At 43.6% G+C, this 19,646-nt stretch overlaps 1 protein-coding gene across 5 annotated transcripts in view; it reads right to left on the bottom strand.

The window, feature by feature from the left end:
• Nucleotides 1–11,208: 11,208 nt before the first annotated feature.
• BOC (BOC cell adhesion associated, oncogene regulated) overlaps nucleotides 11,209–19,646 on the bottom strand; it is a 77,427-nt gene continuing 68,989 nt past the window's right edge. For all 5 annotated transcript variants that reach the window (XM_075848339.1, XM_075848337.1, XM_075848341.1 and 2 more), the window contains exon 19: nucleotides 11,209–12,241. In XM_075848339.1, the coding sequence (XP_075704454.1) occupies nucleotides 12,096–12,241 (146 nt within the window). In that variant the 3' untranslated portion in view covers nucleotides 11,209–12,095. The remainder of the gene's footprint in view (nucleotides 12,242–19,646) is intronic.

Genomic DNA, 19,646 nt, shown 5'->3' with positions numbered 1-19,646 from the left:
CTATGGAACCTCTACTGTAAGAGCAGTCACACTATGGACCCTCTACTGTAAGATCAGTCACACTATGGAACCTCTACTGTAAGAGCAGTCACACTATGGAATCTCTACTGTAAGAGCGGTCACACTACGGAGCCTCTACTGTAAGATCAGTCACACTATGGAACCTCTACTGTAAGAGCAGTCACACTATGGAACCTCTACTGTAATAGCAGTCACACTATAGAACCTCTACTGTAAGAGCAGTCACACTATGGAGCCTCTACTGTAAGAACTGTCACACTATGGAACCTCTACTGTAAGAGCAGTCACACTATGGGACCTCTACTGTAAGAGCAGTCACACTACGGAACCTCTACTGTAAGAGCAGTCACACTATGGAGACTCTACTGTAAGAGCAGTCACACTATGGAACTCTCTACTGTAAGATCAGTCACACTATAGAACCTCTACTGTAAGAGCAGTCACACTATGGAGACTCTACTGTAAGAGCAGTCACACTATGGAACTCTCTACTGTAAGATCAGTCACACTATGGAACCTCTACTGTAAGAGCAGTCACACTATGGAACCTCTACTGTAAGAGCAGTCACACTATGGAACCTCTACTGTAAGAGCAGTCACACTATGGAACCTCTTCTGTAAGAGCAGTCACACTATAGAACCTCTACTGTAAGAGCAGTCACACTATGGAACCTCTACTGTAAGAGCAGTCACACTATGGACCCTCTACTGTGGAATCAGTCACACTATGGAACCTCTACTGTAAGAGCAGTCACACTATGGAACCTCTACTGTAAGAGCAGTCACACTATGGAACCTCTACTGTAAGAGCAGTCACACTATGGAACCTCTACTGTAAGAGCAGTCACACTATGGAACCTCTACTGTAAGAGCAGTCACACTATGGAACCTCTACTGTAAGAGCAGTCACACTATGGACCCTCTACTGTAAGATCAGTCACACTATGGACCCTCTACTGTAAGAGCAGTCACACTATGGAGCCTCTACTGTAAGATCAGTCACACTATGGAACCTCTACTGTAAGAGCAGTCACACTATGGACCCTCTACTGTAAGAGCAGTCACACTATGGAACCTCTACTGTAAGAGCAGTCACACTATAGAACCTCTACTGTAAGAGCAGTCACACTATGGAGCCTCTACTGTAAGAACTGTCACACTATGGAACCTCTACTGTAAGAGCAGTCACACTATGGGACCTCTACTGTAAGAGCAGTCACACTACGGAACCTCTACTGTAAGAGCAGTCACACTATGGAGACTCTACTGTAAGAGCAGTCACACTATGGAACTCTCTACTGTAAGAGCAGTCACACTATGGAGCCTCTACTGTAAGAGCAGTCACACTATGGAACCTCTACTGTAAGAGCAGTCACACTATGGAACCTCTACTGTAAGAGCAGCCACACTGTGGAACCTCTACTGTAAGAGCAGTCACACTATGGAACCTCTACTGTAAGAGCAGTCACACTATGGAACCTCTACTGTAAGAGCGGTCACACTATGGAACCTCTACTGTAAGAGCAGTCACACTATGGAACCTCTACTGTAAGAACGGTCACACTATGGAACCTCTACTGTAAGATCAGTCACACTATGGAACCTCTACTGTAAGAGCAGTCACACTATGGAGCCTCTACTGTAAGAGCAGTCACACAATGGAACCTCTACTGTAAGAGCGGTCACACTATGGAACCTCTACTGTAAGAGCAGTCACACTATGGATCTCTCTACTGTAAGAGCAGTCACACTATGGAACCTCTACTGTAAGAGCGGTCACACTATGGAACATCTACTGTAAGAGCAGTCACACTATGGAGCCTCTACTGTAAGAGCGGTCACACTATGGAACATCTACTGTAGGAGCGGTCACACTATGGAGCCTCTACTGTAAGAGCAGTCACACTATGGAACGTCTACTGTAAGAGCAGTCACACTATGGAGCCTCTACTGTAAGAGCAGTCACACTATGGAGCCTCTACTGTAAGATCAGTCACACTATGGAACCTCTACTGTAAGAGCAGTCACACTATGGAGCCTCTACTGTAAGAGCAGTCACACTATGGAACCTCTACTGTAAGAGCAGCCACACTATGGAACCTCTACTGTAAGAGCAGTCACACTATGGAACCTCTACTGTAAGAGCAGCCACACTATGGAACCTCTACTGTAAGAGCGGTCACACTATGGAGCCTCTACTGTAAGAGCAGTCACACTATGGAGCCTCTACTGTAAGATCAGTCACACTATGGAACCTCTACTGTAAGATCAGTCACACTATGGAACCTCTACTGTAAGAGCAGTCACACTATGGAGCCTCTACTGTAAGAGCAGTCACACTATGGAACCTCTACTGTAAGATCAGTCACACTATGGAACCTCTACTGTAAGAGCAGTCACACTATGGAGCCTCTACTGTAAGAGCAGTCACACAATGGAACCTCTACTGTAAGAGCAGTCACACTATGGAGCCTCTACTGTAAGAGCAGTCACACTATGGAGCCTCTACTGTAAGAGCAGTCACACTATGGAGCCTCTACTGTAAGAGCGGTCACACTATGGAACCTCTACTGTAAGAGCAGTCACACTATGGAACCTCTACTGTAAGAGCAGTCACACTATGGAACCTCTACTGTAAGAGCAGTCACACTATGGAACCTCTACTGTAAGAGCAGTCACACTATGGACCCTCTACTGTGGAATCAGTCACACTATGGAACCTCTACTGTAAGAGCAGTCACACTATGGAACCTCTACTGTAAGAGCAGTCACACTATGGAACCTCTACTGTAAGAGCAGTCACACTATGGAACCTCTACTGTAAGAGCAGTCACACTATGGAACCTCTACTGTAAGAGCAGTCACACTATGGACCCTCTACTGTAAGATCAGTCACACTATGGACCCTCTACTGTAAGAGGAGTCACACTATGGAGCCTCTACTGTAAGATCAGTCACACTATGGACCCTCTACTGTAAGAGCAGTCACACTATGGAGCCTCTACTGTAAGATCAGTCACACTATGGAACCTCTACTGTAAGAGCAGTCACACTATGGACCCTCTACTGTAAGATCAGTCACACTATGGAACCTCTACTGTAAGAGCAGTCACACTATGGAATCTCTACTGTAAGAGCGGTCACACTACGGAGCCTCTACTGTAAGATCAGTCACACTATGGAACCTCTACTGTAAGAGCAGTCACACTATGGAACCTCTACTGTAATAGCAGTCACACTATAGAACCTCTACTGTAAGAGCAGTCACACTATGGAGCCTCTACTGTAAGAACTGTCACACTATGGAACCTCTACTGTAAGAGCAGTCACACTATGGGACCTCTACTGTAAGAGCAGTCACACTACGGAACCTCTACTGTAAGAGCAGTCACACTATGGAGACTCTACTGTAAGAGCAGTCACACTATGGAACTCTCTACTGTAAGATCAGTCACACTATAGAACCTCTACTGTAAGAGCAGTCACACTATGGAGACTCTACTGTAAGAGCAGTCACACTATGGAACTCTCTACTGTAAGATCAGTCACACTATGGAACCCTCTACTGTAAGAGCAGTCACACTACGGAGCCTCTACTGTAAGAGCAGTCACACTATGGACCCTCTACTGTAAGAGCAGTCACACTATGGAGCCTCTACTGTAAGAGCAGTCACACTATGGAGCCTCTACTGTAAGAGCAGTCACACTATGGAACCTCTACTGTAAGAACAGTCACACTATGGAACCTCTACTGTAAGAGCGGTCACACTACGGAGCCTCTACTGTAAGAGCGGTCACACTATGGAACCTCTACTGTAAGAGCAGTCACACTATGGAACCTCTACTGTAAGAGCGGTCACACTATGGACCCTCTACTGTAAGAGCAGTCACACTATGGAACCTCTACTGTAAGAGCAGTCACACTATGGAACCTCTACTGTAAGATCAGTCACACTATGGAACTCTCTACTGTAAGATCAGTCACACTATGGAACCTCTACTGTAAGATCAGTCACACTATGGAACCTCTACTGTAAGATCAGTCACACTATGGAACCTCTACTGTAAGATCAGTCACACTATGGAGCCTCTACTGTAAGATCAGTCACACTATGGAACCTCTACTGTAAGAGCAGTCACACTATGGACCCTCTACTGTAAGAGCAGTCACACTATGGAACCTCTACTGTAAGAGCAGTCACACTATGGAGCCTCTACTGTAAGAGCAGTCACACTATGGAACCTCTACTGTAAGAGCAGTCACACTATGGAGCCTCTACTGTAAGATCAGTCACACTATGGACCCTCTACTGTAAGAGCAGTCACACTATGGAACCTCTACTGTAAGAGCAGTCACACTATGGAGCCTCTACTGTAAGAGCAGTCACACTATGGAGCCTCTACTGTAAGATCAGTCACACTATGGAACCTCTACTGTAAGAGCGGTCACACTATGGAACCTCTACTGTAAGAGCAGTCACACTATGGAACCTCTACTGTAAGAGCAGTCACACTATGGAACCTCTACTGTAAGAGCAGTCACACTATGGAACCTCTACTGTAAGAGCAGTCACACTATGGACCCTCTACTGTAAGATCAGTCACACTATGGACCCTCTACTGTAAGAGCAGTCACACTATGGAGCCTCTACTGTAAGATCAGTCACACTATGGACCCTCTACTGTAAGAGCAGTCACACTATGGAGCCTCTACTGTAAGATCAGTCACACTATGGAACCTCTACTGTAAGAGCAGTCACACTATGGACCCTCTACTGTAAGATCAGTCACACTATGGAACCTCTACTGTAAGAGCAGTCACACTATGGAATCTCTACTGTAAGAGCGGTCACACTACGGAGCCTCTACTGTAAGATCAGTCACACTATGGAACCTCTACTGTAAGAGCAGTCACACTATGGAACCTCTACTGTAATAGCAGTCACACTATAGAACCTCTACTGTAAGAGCAGTCACACTATGGAGCCTCTACTGTAAGAACTGTCACACTATGGAACCTCTACTGTAAGAGCAGTCACACTATGGGACCTCTACTGTAAGAGCAGTCACACTACGGAACCTCTACTGTAAGAGCAGTCACACTATGGAGACTCTACTGTAAGAGCAGTCACACTATGGAACTCTCTACTGTAAGATCAGTCACACTATGGAACCCTCTACTGTAAGAGCAGTCACACTACGGAGCCTCTACTGTAAGAGCAGTCACACTATGGACCCTCTACTGTAAGAGCAGTCACACTATGGAGCCTCTACTGTAAGAGCAGTCACACTATGGAGCCTCTACTGTAAGAGCAGTCACACTATGGAACCTCTACTGTAAGAACAGTCACACTATGGAACCTCTACTGTAAGAGCGGTCACACTACGGAGCCTCTACTGTAAGAGCGGTCACACTATGGAACCTCTACTGTAAGAGCAGTCACACTATGGAACCTCTACTGTAAGAGCGGTCACACTATGGACCCTCTACTGTAAGAGCAGTCACACTATGGAACCTCTACTGTAAGAGCAGTCACACTATGGAACCTCTACTGTAAGATCAGTCACACTATGGAACTCTCTACTGTAAGATCAGTCACACTATGGAACCTCTACTGTAAGATCAGTCACACTATGGAACCTCTACTGTAAGATCAGTCACACTATGGAACCTCTACTGTAAGATCAGTCACACTATGGAGCCTCTACTGTAAGATCAGTCACACTATGGAACCTCTACTGTAAGAGCAGTCACACTATGGAACCTCTACTGTAAGAGCAGTCACACTATGGAGCCTCTACTGTAAGAGCAGTCACACTATGGAACCTCTACTGTAAGAGCAGTCACACTATGGAGCCTCTACTGTAAGAGCAGTCACACTATGGAACCTCTACTGTAAGAGCAGTCACACTATGGAGCCTCTACTGTAAGATCAGTCACACTATGGACCCTCTACTGTAAGAGCAGTCACACTATGGAACCTCTACTGTAAGAGCAGTCACACTATGGAGCCTCTACTGTAAGAGCAGTCACACTATGGAACCTCTACTGTAAGAGCAGTCACACTATGGAGCCTCTACTGTAAGATCAGTCACACTATGGACCCTCTACTGTAAGAGCAGTCACACTATGGAACCTCTACTGTAAGAGCAGTCACACTATGGAGCCTCTACTGTAAGAGCAGTCACACTATGGAACCTCTACTGTAAGAGCAGTCACACTATGGAACCTCTACTGTAAGATCAGTCACACTATGGAACCTCTATTGTAAGAGCAGTCACACTATGGAGCCTCTACTGTAAGAGCAGTCACACTACGGAACCTCTACTGTAAGAGCAGTCACACTATGGAGCCTCTAATGTAAGAGCAGTCACACTATGGAACCTCTACTGTAAGAGCGGTCACACTAAGGAACCTCTACTGTAAGATCAGTCACACTACGGAACCTCTACTGTAAGAGCAGTCACACTATGGAGACTCTACTGTAAGAGCAGTCACACTATGGAACTCTCTACTGTAAGAGCAGTCACACTATGGAGCCTCTACTGTAAGAGCAGTCACACTATGGAACCTCTACTGTAAGAGCAGTCACACTATGGAACCTCTACTGTAAGAGCAGCCACACTGTGGAACCTCTACTGTAAGAGCAGTCACACTATGGAACTCTCTACTGTAAGAGCAGTCACACTATGGAACCTCTACTGTAAGAGCGGTCACACTATGGAACCTCTACTGTAAGAGCAGTCACACTATGGAGCCTCTACTGTAAGAGCAGTCACACTATGGAACCTCTACTGTAAGAACAGTCACACTATGGAACCTCTACTGTAAGAGCGGTCACACTATGGAACCTCTACTGTAAGAGCAGTCACACTATGGATCTCTCTACTGTAAGAGCAGTCACACTATGGAACCTCTACTGTAAGAGCGGTCACACTATGGAACCTCTACTGTAAGAGCAGTCACACTATGGAACCTCTACTGTAAGAGCAGTCACACTATGGAGCTTCTACTTTAACAGCAGTCACACTATGGAACCTCTACTGTAAGAGCAGTCACACTATGGAGCCTCTACTGTAAGAGCAGTCACACTATGGAGCCTCTACTGTAAGAGCAGTCACACTATGGAACCTCTACTGTAAGAGCAGTCACACTATGGAGCCTCTACTGTAAGAGCAGTCACACTATGGAACCTCTACTGTAAGAGCAGTCACACTATGGAGCCTCTACTGTAAGAGCAGTCACACTATGGAACCTCTACTGTAAGAGCAGTCACACTATGGAGCCTCTACTGTAAGAGCAGTCACACTATGGAGCCTCTACTGTAAGAGCAGTCACACTATGGAGCCTCTACTGTAAGAGCGGTCACACTATGGAACCTCTACTGTAAGAGCAGTCACACTATGGAGCCTCTACTGTAAGAGCAGTCACACTATGGAACCTCTACTGTAAGAGCAGTCACACTATGGAACCTCTACTGTAAGAGCAGTCACACTATGGAACCTCTACTGTAAGAGCAGTCACACTATGGAACCTCTACTGTAAGAGCAGTCACACTATGGAACCTCTACTGTAAGATCGGTCACACTATGGAACCTCTACTGTAAGAGCGGTCACACTATGGAACCTCTACTGTAAGATCAGTCACACTATGGAGCCTCTACTGTAAGAGCAGTCACACTATGGAGCCTCTACTGTAAGAGCAGTCACACTATGGAACTCTCTACTGTAAGAGCAGTCACACTATGGAGCCTCTACTGTAAGAGCAGTCACACTATGGAACCTCTACTGTAAGAGCAATCACACTATGGTACCTCTACTGTAAGAGCAGTCACACTATGGAACCTCTACTGTAAGAGCAGCCACACTATGGAACCTCTACTGTAAGAGCAGTCACACTATGGAACCTCTACTGTAAGATCAGTCACACTATGGAGCCTCTACTGTAAGAGCAGTCACACTATGGAGCCTCTACTGTAAGAGAAGTCACACTATGGAACCTCTACTGTAAGAGCAGTCACACTATAGAACCTCTACTGTAAGAGCAGTCACACTATGGAGCCTCTAATGTAAGAGCAGTCACACTATGGAGCCTCTACTGTAAGAGCAGTCACACTATTGAACCTCTACTGTAAGAGCAGTCACACTATAGAACCTCTACTGTAAGAGCGGTCACACTATGGAACCTCTACTGTAAGAACAGTCACACTATGGAACCTCTACTGTAAGAGCAGTCACACTATGGAACCTCTACTGTAAGATCAGTCACACTATGGAGCCTCTACTGTAAGAACAGTCACACTATGGAACCTCTACTGTAAGAGCAGTCACACTATGGAACCTCTACTGTAAGAGCAGTCACACTATGGACCCTCTACTGTAAGATCAGTCACACTATGGACCCTCTACTGTAAGAGCAGTCACACTATGGAGCCTCTACTGTAAGATCAGTCACACTATGGAACCTCTACTGTAAGAGCAGTCACACTATGGGACCTCTACTGTAAGAGCAGTCACACTATGGAACGTCTACTGTAAGAGCAGTCACACTATGGAACCTCTACTGTAAGAGCAGTCACACTACGGAACCTCTACTGTAAGAGCAGTCACACTATGGAGCCTCTACTGTAAGATAAGTCACACTATGGAGCCTCTACTGTAAGAGCAGTCACACTATGGAGCCTCTACTGTAAGATAAGTCACACTATGGAACCTCTACTGTAAGAGCAGTCACACTATGGAACCTCTACTGTAAGATCAGTCACACTATGGAACCTCTACTGTAAGAGCAGTCACACTATGGAGCCTCTACTGTAAGAGCAGTTACACTATGGAGCCTCTACTGTAAGAGCAGTCACACTATGGAGCCTCTACTGTAAGAGCAGTCACACTATGGAGCCTCTACTGTAAGAGCAGTCACACTATGGAACCTCTACTGTAAGAGCAGTCACACTATGGAACCTCTTCTGTAAGAACAGTCACACTATGGAACCTCTACTGTAAGAGCAGTCACACTATGGAACCTCTACTGTAAGAGCAGTCACACTATGGAACCTCTACTGTAAGAGCAGTCACACTATGGAACCTCTTCTGTAAGAGCAGTCACACTATAGAACCTCTACTGTAAGAGCAGTCACACTATGGAACCTCTTCTGTAAGAACAGTCACACTATGGAACCTCTACTGTAAGAGCAGTCACACTATGGAACCTCTACTGTAAGAGCAGTCACACTATGGAGCCTCTACTGTAAGAGCAGTCACACTATGGAACCTCTACTGTAAGAGCAGTCACACTATGGAACCTCTACTGTAAGAGCAGTCACACTATGGAACCTCTACTGTAAGAGCGGTCACACTATGGAACCTCTACTGTAAGAGCAGTCACACTATGGAGCCTCTACTGTAAGAGCAGTCACACTATGGACCCTCTACTGTAAGAACAGTCACACTATAGAACCTCTACTGTAAGAGCGGTCACACTATAGAACCTCTACTGTAAGAGCAGTCACACTATGGAACCTCTACTGTAAGAGCAGTCACACTATGGAGCCTCTACTGTAAGAGCAGTCACACTATGGACCCTCTACTGTAAGAACAGTCACACTATAGAACCTCTACTGTAAGAGCGGTCACACTACGGAACCTCTACTGTAAGAGCGGTCACACTATGGAACCTCTACTGTAAGAGCGGTCACACTATGGAACCTCTACTGTAAGAGCAGTCACACTATGGAACCTCTACTGTAAGAGCAGTCACAATATGGAACCTATACTGTAAGAGCGGTCACACTATGGAACCTCTACTGTAAGATCAGTCACACTATGGAACCTCTACTGTAATAGCAGTCACACTATGGAACCTCTACTGTAAGAGCGGTCACACTATGGAACCTCTACTGTAAGAGCAGTCACACTATGGACCCTCTACTGTAAGATCAGTCATACTATGGAACCTCTACTGTAAGATCAGTCACACTATGGAACCTCTACTGTAAGAGCAGTCACACTATGGAACCTCTACTGTAAGAACAGTCACACTATGGAACCTCTACTGTAAGAGCAGTCACACTATGGAACCTCTACTGTAAGAGCAGTCACACTATGGAACCTCTACTGTAAGAGCAGTCACACTATGGAACCTCTACTGTAAGAGCGGTCACACTACGGAACCTCTACTGTAAGATCAGTCACACTATGGAACTCTCTATAGTGCTTTTTGGCCTTTGGGTTGCTCCCTCTGCAGGAGCGGTGTTGCAGTATCGGTGACCGCCACGCGGTGGTGCAACCGATAGAGTAGGGACCCACTTTTAGAGGTCGCTGTGAAGTGGCAAGTGGGCTTGCATACAATTTGATCAAAATGTTACAAAGAACCTCTCGTTCATATTTAAATATTTTGCCTAGCCGCAATTGATCATAGTATACAGTGGATGTGCGGTCCATGTCTAGTCTCTCCCATTTGATAATCTACTGTGGAAGTGTGTGTGTGTGTGTGTGTGTGTGTGTGTGTGTGTGTGTGTGCGTGTGTGCGTGTGTGCGCGCGCGCGCACTTCCGGGGTTCTGTTTTGGGGCACCCTGTTTCCTGTTTTACACCTAATATGTATTTTTAATAGTCCCAAGATTCCATTTACCCATGAGTCTTTGCAGCAAGGGACACCATATAAGCCTCTCATATATGGAGGAAGAGACGTCACAATCACAGTTGAGCACGTAAAGCAGATGTCACTTCTCTAGAATGTCCTCGTTCACAGACAGCAAGCAGGGATTTTGTACATTGTGAGGAATTGAAACAAAGTATATTAGAAAGCTGCAGAACATTTTATTATTCAAGGATAAAGATTTATTGACACTTGACAACCTCTTTTTTGTGGTGCTGTAACTCTTACTTTTTGACTAGAGACACTGAATAAAGCACCCCCTTATTCCTAACATTCGGGGGCAGAGAACCCCCTCTTTTTACCTTGTCTAGAGCAGTCTCGAAGTTTTCATAAGGGAGTGACCAATATTGATCGCTTCACCATTGTGGGCGGTCTGTTCTCTGACATGAGCCGGAGCTCCCCCTTCTGGCCGTACAAGGGACTGCAGTCCAAAGTGACAATATACTGAACATTGCAATTTCTCCAGATATTTTGCTGCTCCACCTGCGGACACGGGACTTTACACAACAATGAAGACACGACCAGGAAGTCTTGATTTTATGATACGTATTTATTTTCACTTGGGATTTCTTACAATTATATTGAAAGCAGCCAAATGTCTGACATGGCATCAAGGCGTATACATAATGCGGAGGTGCACTCATCAGCCGGGGGCGCACGTGCGGCCTGCAGACGTTGCTCGGTCCTTGGATGACTGGAGCCTCCGGAGATTGGGTCCGGAGGCGTCTCTCGTGGTGCACGCTGTGCCTCGTGCCTCGCTGCGCTCACATGCTAGCGTAAGCTATACGTTATTAGATCTCAGGGAATGTAGGCGGTCTACTGTCCTGCGGAATCGTGGGATACAGCGGTCGTGGGATTATGACCATACAAATCTTTCCTTAGAAAGAAAATAAATCTATGTACAAAGCATAAATATATAAATATCTATAGTATAAAAATAAACTCCATGTATTTCTCTTCTTCTCGGGGATAAATGAGCTGGAAGACATAAGATTACTGATACCCGGTACCGTATTACTACCGGAGGAGGGCTGCAGTACTAAAAACGACACCTGGCAGTTGTGGGGCCACAGAAGTTTATGATTTACCTCCATAACTGGTGTTATATTAACTCTCGGGGTGCTAGATCTTACTGTAGCTCTCTGCTGGTGTCTCTGCCCTGCTGTAGTGCATTGTAGGAGATGTAGGGTTTACACCGGGCACAGTACAGAAGACTTCGGAGCAGGGCAGTGCATCATGGGGGATTAGCTGTAAACCATGGCGGCCACATTTAAGGGGGATCATGTATGGGGGTGCCAACGATAACACAGTGGGGTTCACCGAATTATCCAGCCCACAGGTTGTAACATTGTGTCCAGATTCTCAGTAGAATTATGTGTTTCTGCTCCGTCATCGTCCATTATTCAGTCCTTAGTCCATTATGTGGCCGCTGTCCGGGACGTGGGCTGGGAATTCTCTGTATCGCTGGTCTGTATTGGGTTACAATGGAACTGGGGGTCGGAGAGAGAATTCGGCTTCCCCAGAGTCTCCGCCATCTCTACCGGGGGCAGGAGGTACGAGCAGTCTGCCAGGAAGAGAGAAATGTCAACACATTGCAACGACAGACAGAAATGTACAGAGATTTAAAGGGACACTACATCTGCAGTCCATTTGTCTCCATTTGCTATACAGATTAATGCAATCCATTGCTCCCTGTTATCAGCCATACAGACTGGGGAGAGGCTGACTATAGCATTGATGAATATAATCTATTGCTTCCCGTTATCAGACAGATTTCAGGCTGGGAAACGTCTGTCTCTAGAAGAGGGGAATACAATCTACTGATCAAGAGTTCATGTCACAGATCTCCAGTGATGAGAAATTTATATCTATATATGTGACTGATATCAGCCGCTCCTCTTATATCACTGCTGTACTATTATATCCTCCAGTCCTTACATCTATATATGTGACTGATATCAGCCGCTCCTCTTATATCACTGCTGTACTATTATATCCTCCAGTCCTTACATCTATATATGTGACTGATACCAGCCGCACCTCTTATATCACTGCTGTACTATTATACCCTCCAGTCCTTACATCTATATATGTGACTGATATCAGCCGCTCCTCTTATATCACTGCTGTACTATTATATCCTCCAGTCCTTACATCTATATATGTGACTGATATCAGCCGCTCCTCTTATATCACTGCTGTACTATTATATCCTCCAGTCCTTACATCTATATATATGACTGATATCAGCCGCACCTCTTATATCACTGCTGTACTATTATACCCTCCAGTCCTTACATCTATATATGTGACTGATATCAGCGGCTCCTCTTATATCACTGCTGTACTATTATATCCTCCAGTCCTTACATCTATATATGTGACTGATATCAGCCGCTCCTCTTATAACACTGCTGTACTATTATATCCTCCAGTCCTTACAGCTATATATGTGACTGATATCAGCCGCTCCTCTTATATCACTGCTGTACTATTATATCCTCCAGTCCTTACATCTATATATGTGACTGATATCAGCCGCTCCTCTTATATCACTGCTGTACTATTATATCCTCCAGTCCTTACATCTATATATGTGACTGATATCAGCCGCACCTCTTATATCACTGCTGTACTATTATACCCTCCAGTCCTTACATCTATATATGTGACTGATATCAGCGGCTCCTCTTATATCACTGCTGTACTATTATATCCTCCAGTCCTTACATCTATATATGTGACTGATATCAGCCGCTCCTCTTATATCACTGCTGTACTATTATATCCTCCAGACATTACATCATATGTGACTGATATCAGCCGCTCTTCTTATATCACTGCTGTACTATTATATCCTCCAGTCCTTACATCTATATATGTGACTGATATCTGCCGCTCCTCTTATATCACTGCTGTACTATTATATCCTCCAGTACTTACATCTATATATGTGACTGATATCAGCCGCTCCTCTTATATCACTGCTGTACTATTATATCCTCCAGTCCTTACATCTATATATGTGACTGATATCAGCTGCTCCTCTTATATCACTGCTGTACTATTATATCCTCCAGTCCTTACATCTATATATGTGACTGATATCAGCCGCTCCTCTTATATCACTGCTGTACTATTATATCCTCCAGTCCTTACATCTATATATGTGACTGATATCAGCCGCTCCTCTTATATCACTGCTGTACTATTATACCCTCCAGTCCTTACATATATGTGACTGATCTCATCCGCTCCTCTTATATCACTGCTGTACTATTATATCCTCCAGTCCTTACATCTATATATGTGACTGATATCAGCCGCTCCTCTTATATCATGCTGTACTATTATATCCTCCAGTCCTTACATCTATATATGTGACTGATATCAGCCGCTCCTCTTATATCACTGCTGTACTATTATATCCTCCAGTCCTTACATCTATATATGTGACTGATATCAGCCGCTCCTCTTATATCACTGCTGTACTATTATATCCTCCAGTCCTTACATCTATATATGTGACTGATCTCATCCGCTCCTCTTATATCACTGCTGTACTATTATATCCTCCAGAGACATTACATCATATGTGACTGATATCAGCGGCTCCTCTTATATCACTGCTGTACTATTATATCCTCCAGTCCTTACATCTATATAGGTGACTGATATCAGCCGCTCCTCTTATATCACTGCTGTACTATTATATCCTCCAGTCCTTACATCTATATATATGTGACTGATATCAGCCACTCCTCTTATATCACTGCTGTACTATTATATCCTCCAGTCCTTACATCTATATATGTGACTGATATCAGCCGTTCCTCTTATATCACTGCTGTACTATTATATCCTCCAGTCCTTACATCTATATATGTGACTGATATCAGCCGCTCCTCTTATATCACTGCTGTACTATTATATCCTCCAGTCCTTACATCTATATATATGTGACTGATATCAGCCGCTCCTCTTATATCACTGCTGTACTATTATATCCTCCAGTCCTTACATCTATATAGGTGACTGATATCAGCGGCTCCTCTTATATCACTGCTGTACTATTATATCCTCCAGTCCTTACATCTATATAGGTGACTGATATCAGCCGCTCCTCTTATATCACTGCTGTACTATTATATCCTCCAGTCCTTACATCTATATATATGTGACTGATATCAGCCACTCCTCTTATATCACTGCTGTACTATTATATCCTCCAGTCCTTACATCTATATATGTGACTGATATCAGCCGTTCCTCTTATATCACTGCTGTACTATTATATCCTCCAGTCCTTACATCTATATATGTGACTGATATCAGCCGCTCCTCTTATATCACTGCTGTACTATTATATCCTCCAGTCCTTACATCTATATATATGTGACTGATATCAGCCGCTCCTCTTATATCACTGCTGTACTATTATATCCTCCAGTCCTTACATCTATATAGGTGACTGATATCAGCCGCTCCTCTTATATCACTGCTGTACTATTATATCCTCCAGTCCTTACATCTATATATGTGACTGATATCAGCCGCTCCTCTTATAATGCTCCGGCACTATTATATCCTCCAGTCCTTACATCTATATATATGTGACTGATATCAGCCGCTCCTCTTATATCACTGCTGTACTATTATATCCTCCAGTCCTTACATCTATATATGTGACTGATATCAGCCGCTCCTCTTATAATGCTCCGGCACTATTATATCCTCCAGTCCTTACATCTATATATATGTGACTGATATCAGCCGCTCCTCTTATATCACTGCTGTACTATTATACCCTCCAGTCCTTACATCTATATATGTGACTGATATCAGCCGCTCCTCTTATATCACTGCTGTACTATTATATCCTCCAGTCCTTACATCTATATATGTGACTGATATCAGCCGCTCCCCTTATATCACTGCTGTACTATTATATCCTGCAGTCCTTACATCTATATATGTGACTGATATCAGCCGCTCCTCCTTATATCACTGCTGTACTATTATATCCTCCAGTCCTTACATCTATATGTGACTGATATCAGCTGCTCCTCTTATATCACTGCTGTACTATTATACCCTCCAGTCCTTACATCTATATATGTGATATCAGCCGCTCCTCTTATATCACTGCTGTACTATTATATTCTCCAGTCCTTACATCTATATATGTGACTGATATCAGCCGCTTCTCTTATATCACTGCTGTACTATTATATCCTCCAGTCCTTACATCTATATATGTGACTGATATCAGCCGCTCCTCTTATATCACTGCTGTACTATTATACCCTCCAGTCCTTACATCTATATATGTGACTGATATCAGCCACTCCTCTTATATCACTGCTGTACTATTATATCCTCCAGTCCTTACATCTATATATGTGACTGATATCAGCCGCTCCTCATATCACTGCTGTACTATTATATCCTCCAGTCCTTACATCTATATATGTGACTGATATCAGCCGCTCCTCTTATATCACTGCTGTACTATTATATCCTCCAGTCCTTACATCTATATATGTGACTGATATCAGCCGCTCCTCTTATATCACTGCTGTACTATTATATCCTCCAGTCCTTACATCTATATATGTGACTGATATCAGCCGCTCTTCTTACATCACTGCTGTACTATTATATCCTCCAGTCCTTACATCTATATATGTGACTGATATCAGCCGCTCCTCTTATATCACTGCTGTACTATTATATCCTCCAGTCCTTACATCTATATATGTGACTGATATCAGCCGCTCCTCTTATATCACTGCTGTACTATTATATCCTCCAGTCCTTACATCTATATATGTGACTGATATCAGCCACTCCTCTTATATCACTGCTGTACTATTATATCCTCCAGTCCTTACATCTATATATGTGACTGATATCAGCCGCTCCTCTTATATCACTGCTGTACTATTATATCCTCCAGTCCTTACATCTATATATGTGACTGATAGCAGCCGCTCCTCTTATATCACTGCTGTACTATTATATCCTCCAGTCCTTACATGTATATATGTGACTGATATCAGCCGCTCCTCTTATAACACTGCTGTACTATTATATCCTCCAGTCCTTACATCTATATATGTGACTGATATCAGCCGCTCCTCTTATATCACTGCTGTACTATTATATCCTCCAGTCCTTACATCTATATATGTGACTGATATCAGCCGCTCCTCTTATATCACTGCTGTACTATTATACCCTCCAGTCCTTACATCTATATATGTGATATCAGCCGCTCCTCTTATATCACTGCTGTACTATTATATCCTTCAGTCCTTACATCTATATATGTGACTGATATCAGCCGCTCCTCTTATATCACTGCTGTACTATTATATCCTCCAGTCCTTACATCTATATATGTGACTGATATCAGCCGCTCCTCTTATATCACTGCTGTACTATTATATCCTCCAGTCCTTACATCTATATATGTGACTGATATCAGCCGCTCCTCTGATAACACTGCTGTACTATTATATCCTCCAGTCCTTACATCTATATATGTGACTGATATCAGCCGCTCCTCTTATATCACTGCTGTACTATTACATCCTCCAGTCCTTACATCTATATATGTGACTGATATCAGCGGCTCCTCTTATATCACTGCTGTACTATTATATCCTCCAGTCCTTACATCTATATATGTGACTGATATCAGCCGCTCCTCTTATATCACTGCTGTACTATTATATCCTCCAGAGACATTACATCTATATGTGACTGATATCAGCCGCTCCTCTTATATCACTGCTGTACTATTATATCCTCCAGTCCTTACATCTATATATGTGACTGATATCAGCGGCTCCTCTTATATCACTGCTGTACTATTATATCCTCCAGTCCTTACATCTATATATGTGACTGATATCAGCGGCTCCTCTTATATCACTGCTGTACTATTATATCCTCCAGTCCTTACATCTATATATGTGACTGATATCAGCCGCTCCTCTTATATCACTGCTGTACTATTATATCCTCCAGTCCTTACATCTATATATGTCACTGATATCAGCCGCTCCTCTTATATCACTGCTGTACTATTATATCCTCCAGTCCTTACATCTATATATGTGACCGATATCAGCCGCTCCTCTTATATCACTGCTGTACTGTTATATACTCCAGTCCTTACATCTATATATGTGACTGATATCAGCGGCTCCTCTTATATCACTGCTGTACTATTATATCCTCCAGTCCTTACATCTATATATGTGACTGATATCAGCCGCTCCTCTTATATCACTGCTGTACTATTATACCCTCCAGTCCTTACATCTATATATGTGATATCAGCCGCTCCTCTTATATCACTGCTGTACTATTATATCCTTCAGTCCTTACATCTATATATGTGACTGATATCAGCCGCTCCTCTTATATCACTGCTGTACTATTATATCCTCCAGTCCTTACATCTATATATGTGACTGATATCAGCCGCTCCTCTTATATCACTGCTGTACTATTATATCCTCCAGTCCTTACATCTATATATGTGACTGATATCAGCCGCTCCTCTGATAACACTGCTGTACTATTATATCCTCCAGTCCTTACATCTATATATGTGACTGATATCAGCCGCTCCTCTTATATCACTGCTGTACTATTACATCCTCCAGTCCTTACATCTATATATGTGACTGATATCAGCGGCTCCTCTTATATCACTGCTGTACTATTATATCCTCCAGTCCTTACATCTATATATGTGACTGATATCAGCCGCTCCTCTTATATCACTGCTGTACTATTATATCCTCCAGTCCTTACATCTATATATGTGACTGATATCAGCGGCTCCTCTTATATCACTGCTGTACTATTATATCCTCCAGTCCTTACATCTATATATGTGACTGATATCAGCGGCTCCTCTTATATCACTGCTGTACTATTATATCCTCCAGTCCTTACATCTATATATGTGACTGATATCAGCCGCTCCTCTTATATCACTGCTGTACTATTATATCCTCCAGTCCTTACATCTATATATGTCACTGATATCAGCCGCTCCTCTTATATCACTGCTGTACTATTATATCCTCCAGTCCTTACATCTATATATGTGACCGATATCAGCCGCTCCTCTTATATCACTGCTGTACTATTATATACTCCAGTCCTTACATCTATATATGTGACTGATATCAGCGGCTCCTCTTATATCACTGCTGTACTATTATATCCTCCAGTCCTTACATCTATATATGTGACTGATATCAGCTGCTCCTCTTATATCACTGCTGTACTATTATATCCTCCAGTCCTTACATCTATATATGTGATATCAGCCGCTCCTCTTATATCACTGCTGTACTATTATATCCTCCAGTCCTTACATCTATATATGTGACTGATATCAGCCGCTCCTCTTATATCACTGCTGTACTATTAGGGTATGTTCACACGGCGGGGGTCCGTAACGGCTGAAATTACGGGGATGTTTCAGCCTGTAAACATCCCCGTAAATTCAGCCGTACCGGCATGTGCAGGCGCTTGAACGCCGCGTCAATTACGGCCGTAATTAGCGCTGCTATTCATTGGAGTCAATGAATAGCGGCTCCAATTACGGCCAAAGAAGTGACAGGTCACTTCTTCTACGCGGGCGTCTATTTACGCGCCGTCATTTGACAGCGGCGCGTAAATATACGCCTCGTATGAACAGACAAACGTCTGCCCATTGCTTTCAATGGGCAGATGTTTGTCAGCGCTATTGAGGCGCTATTTTCGGGCGTAATTCGGGGCAAAAACGCCCGATTTACGTCCGTAAATAGGCCGTGTGAACATACCCTTATACCCTCCAGTCCTTACATCTATATATGTGACTGATATCAGCCGCTCTTCTTATAACACTGCTGTACTATTATATCCTCCAGTCCTTACATCTATATATGTGACTGATATCA

This window comes from Rhinoderma darwinii, unplaced genomic scaffold (genome assembly GCF_050947455.1).
Source record: "Rhinoderma darwinii isolate aRhiDar2 unplaced genomic scaffold, aRhiDar2.hap1 Scaffold_38, whole genome shotgun sequence".
Classification (NCBI taxonomy): Eukaryota; Metazoa; Chordata; class Amphibia; order Anura; family Rhinodermatidae; genus Rhinoderma; species Rhinoderma darwinii.
Note: the sequence above shows the minus strand (reverse complement) of the source record. Positions and strands in the feature narration are given on the sequence as shown.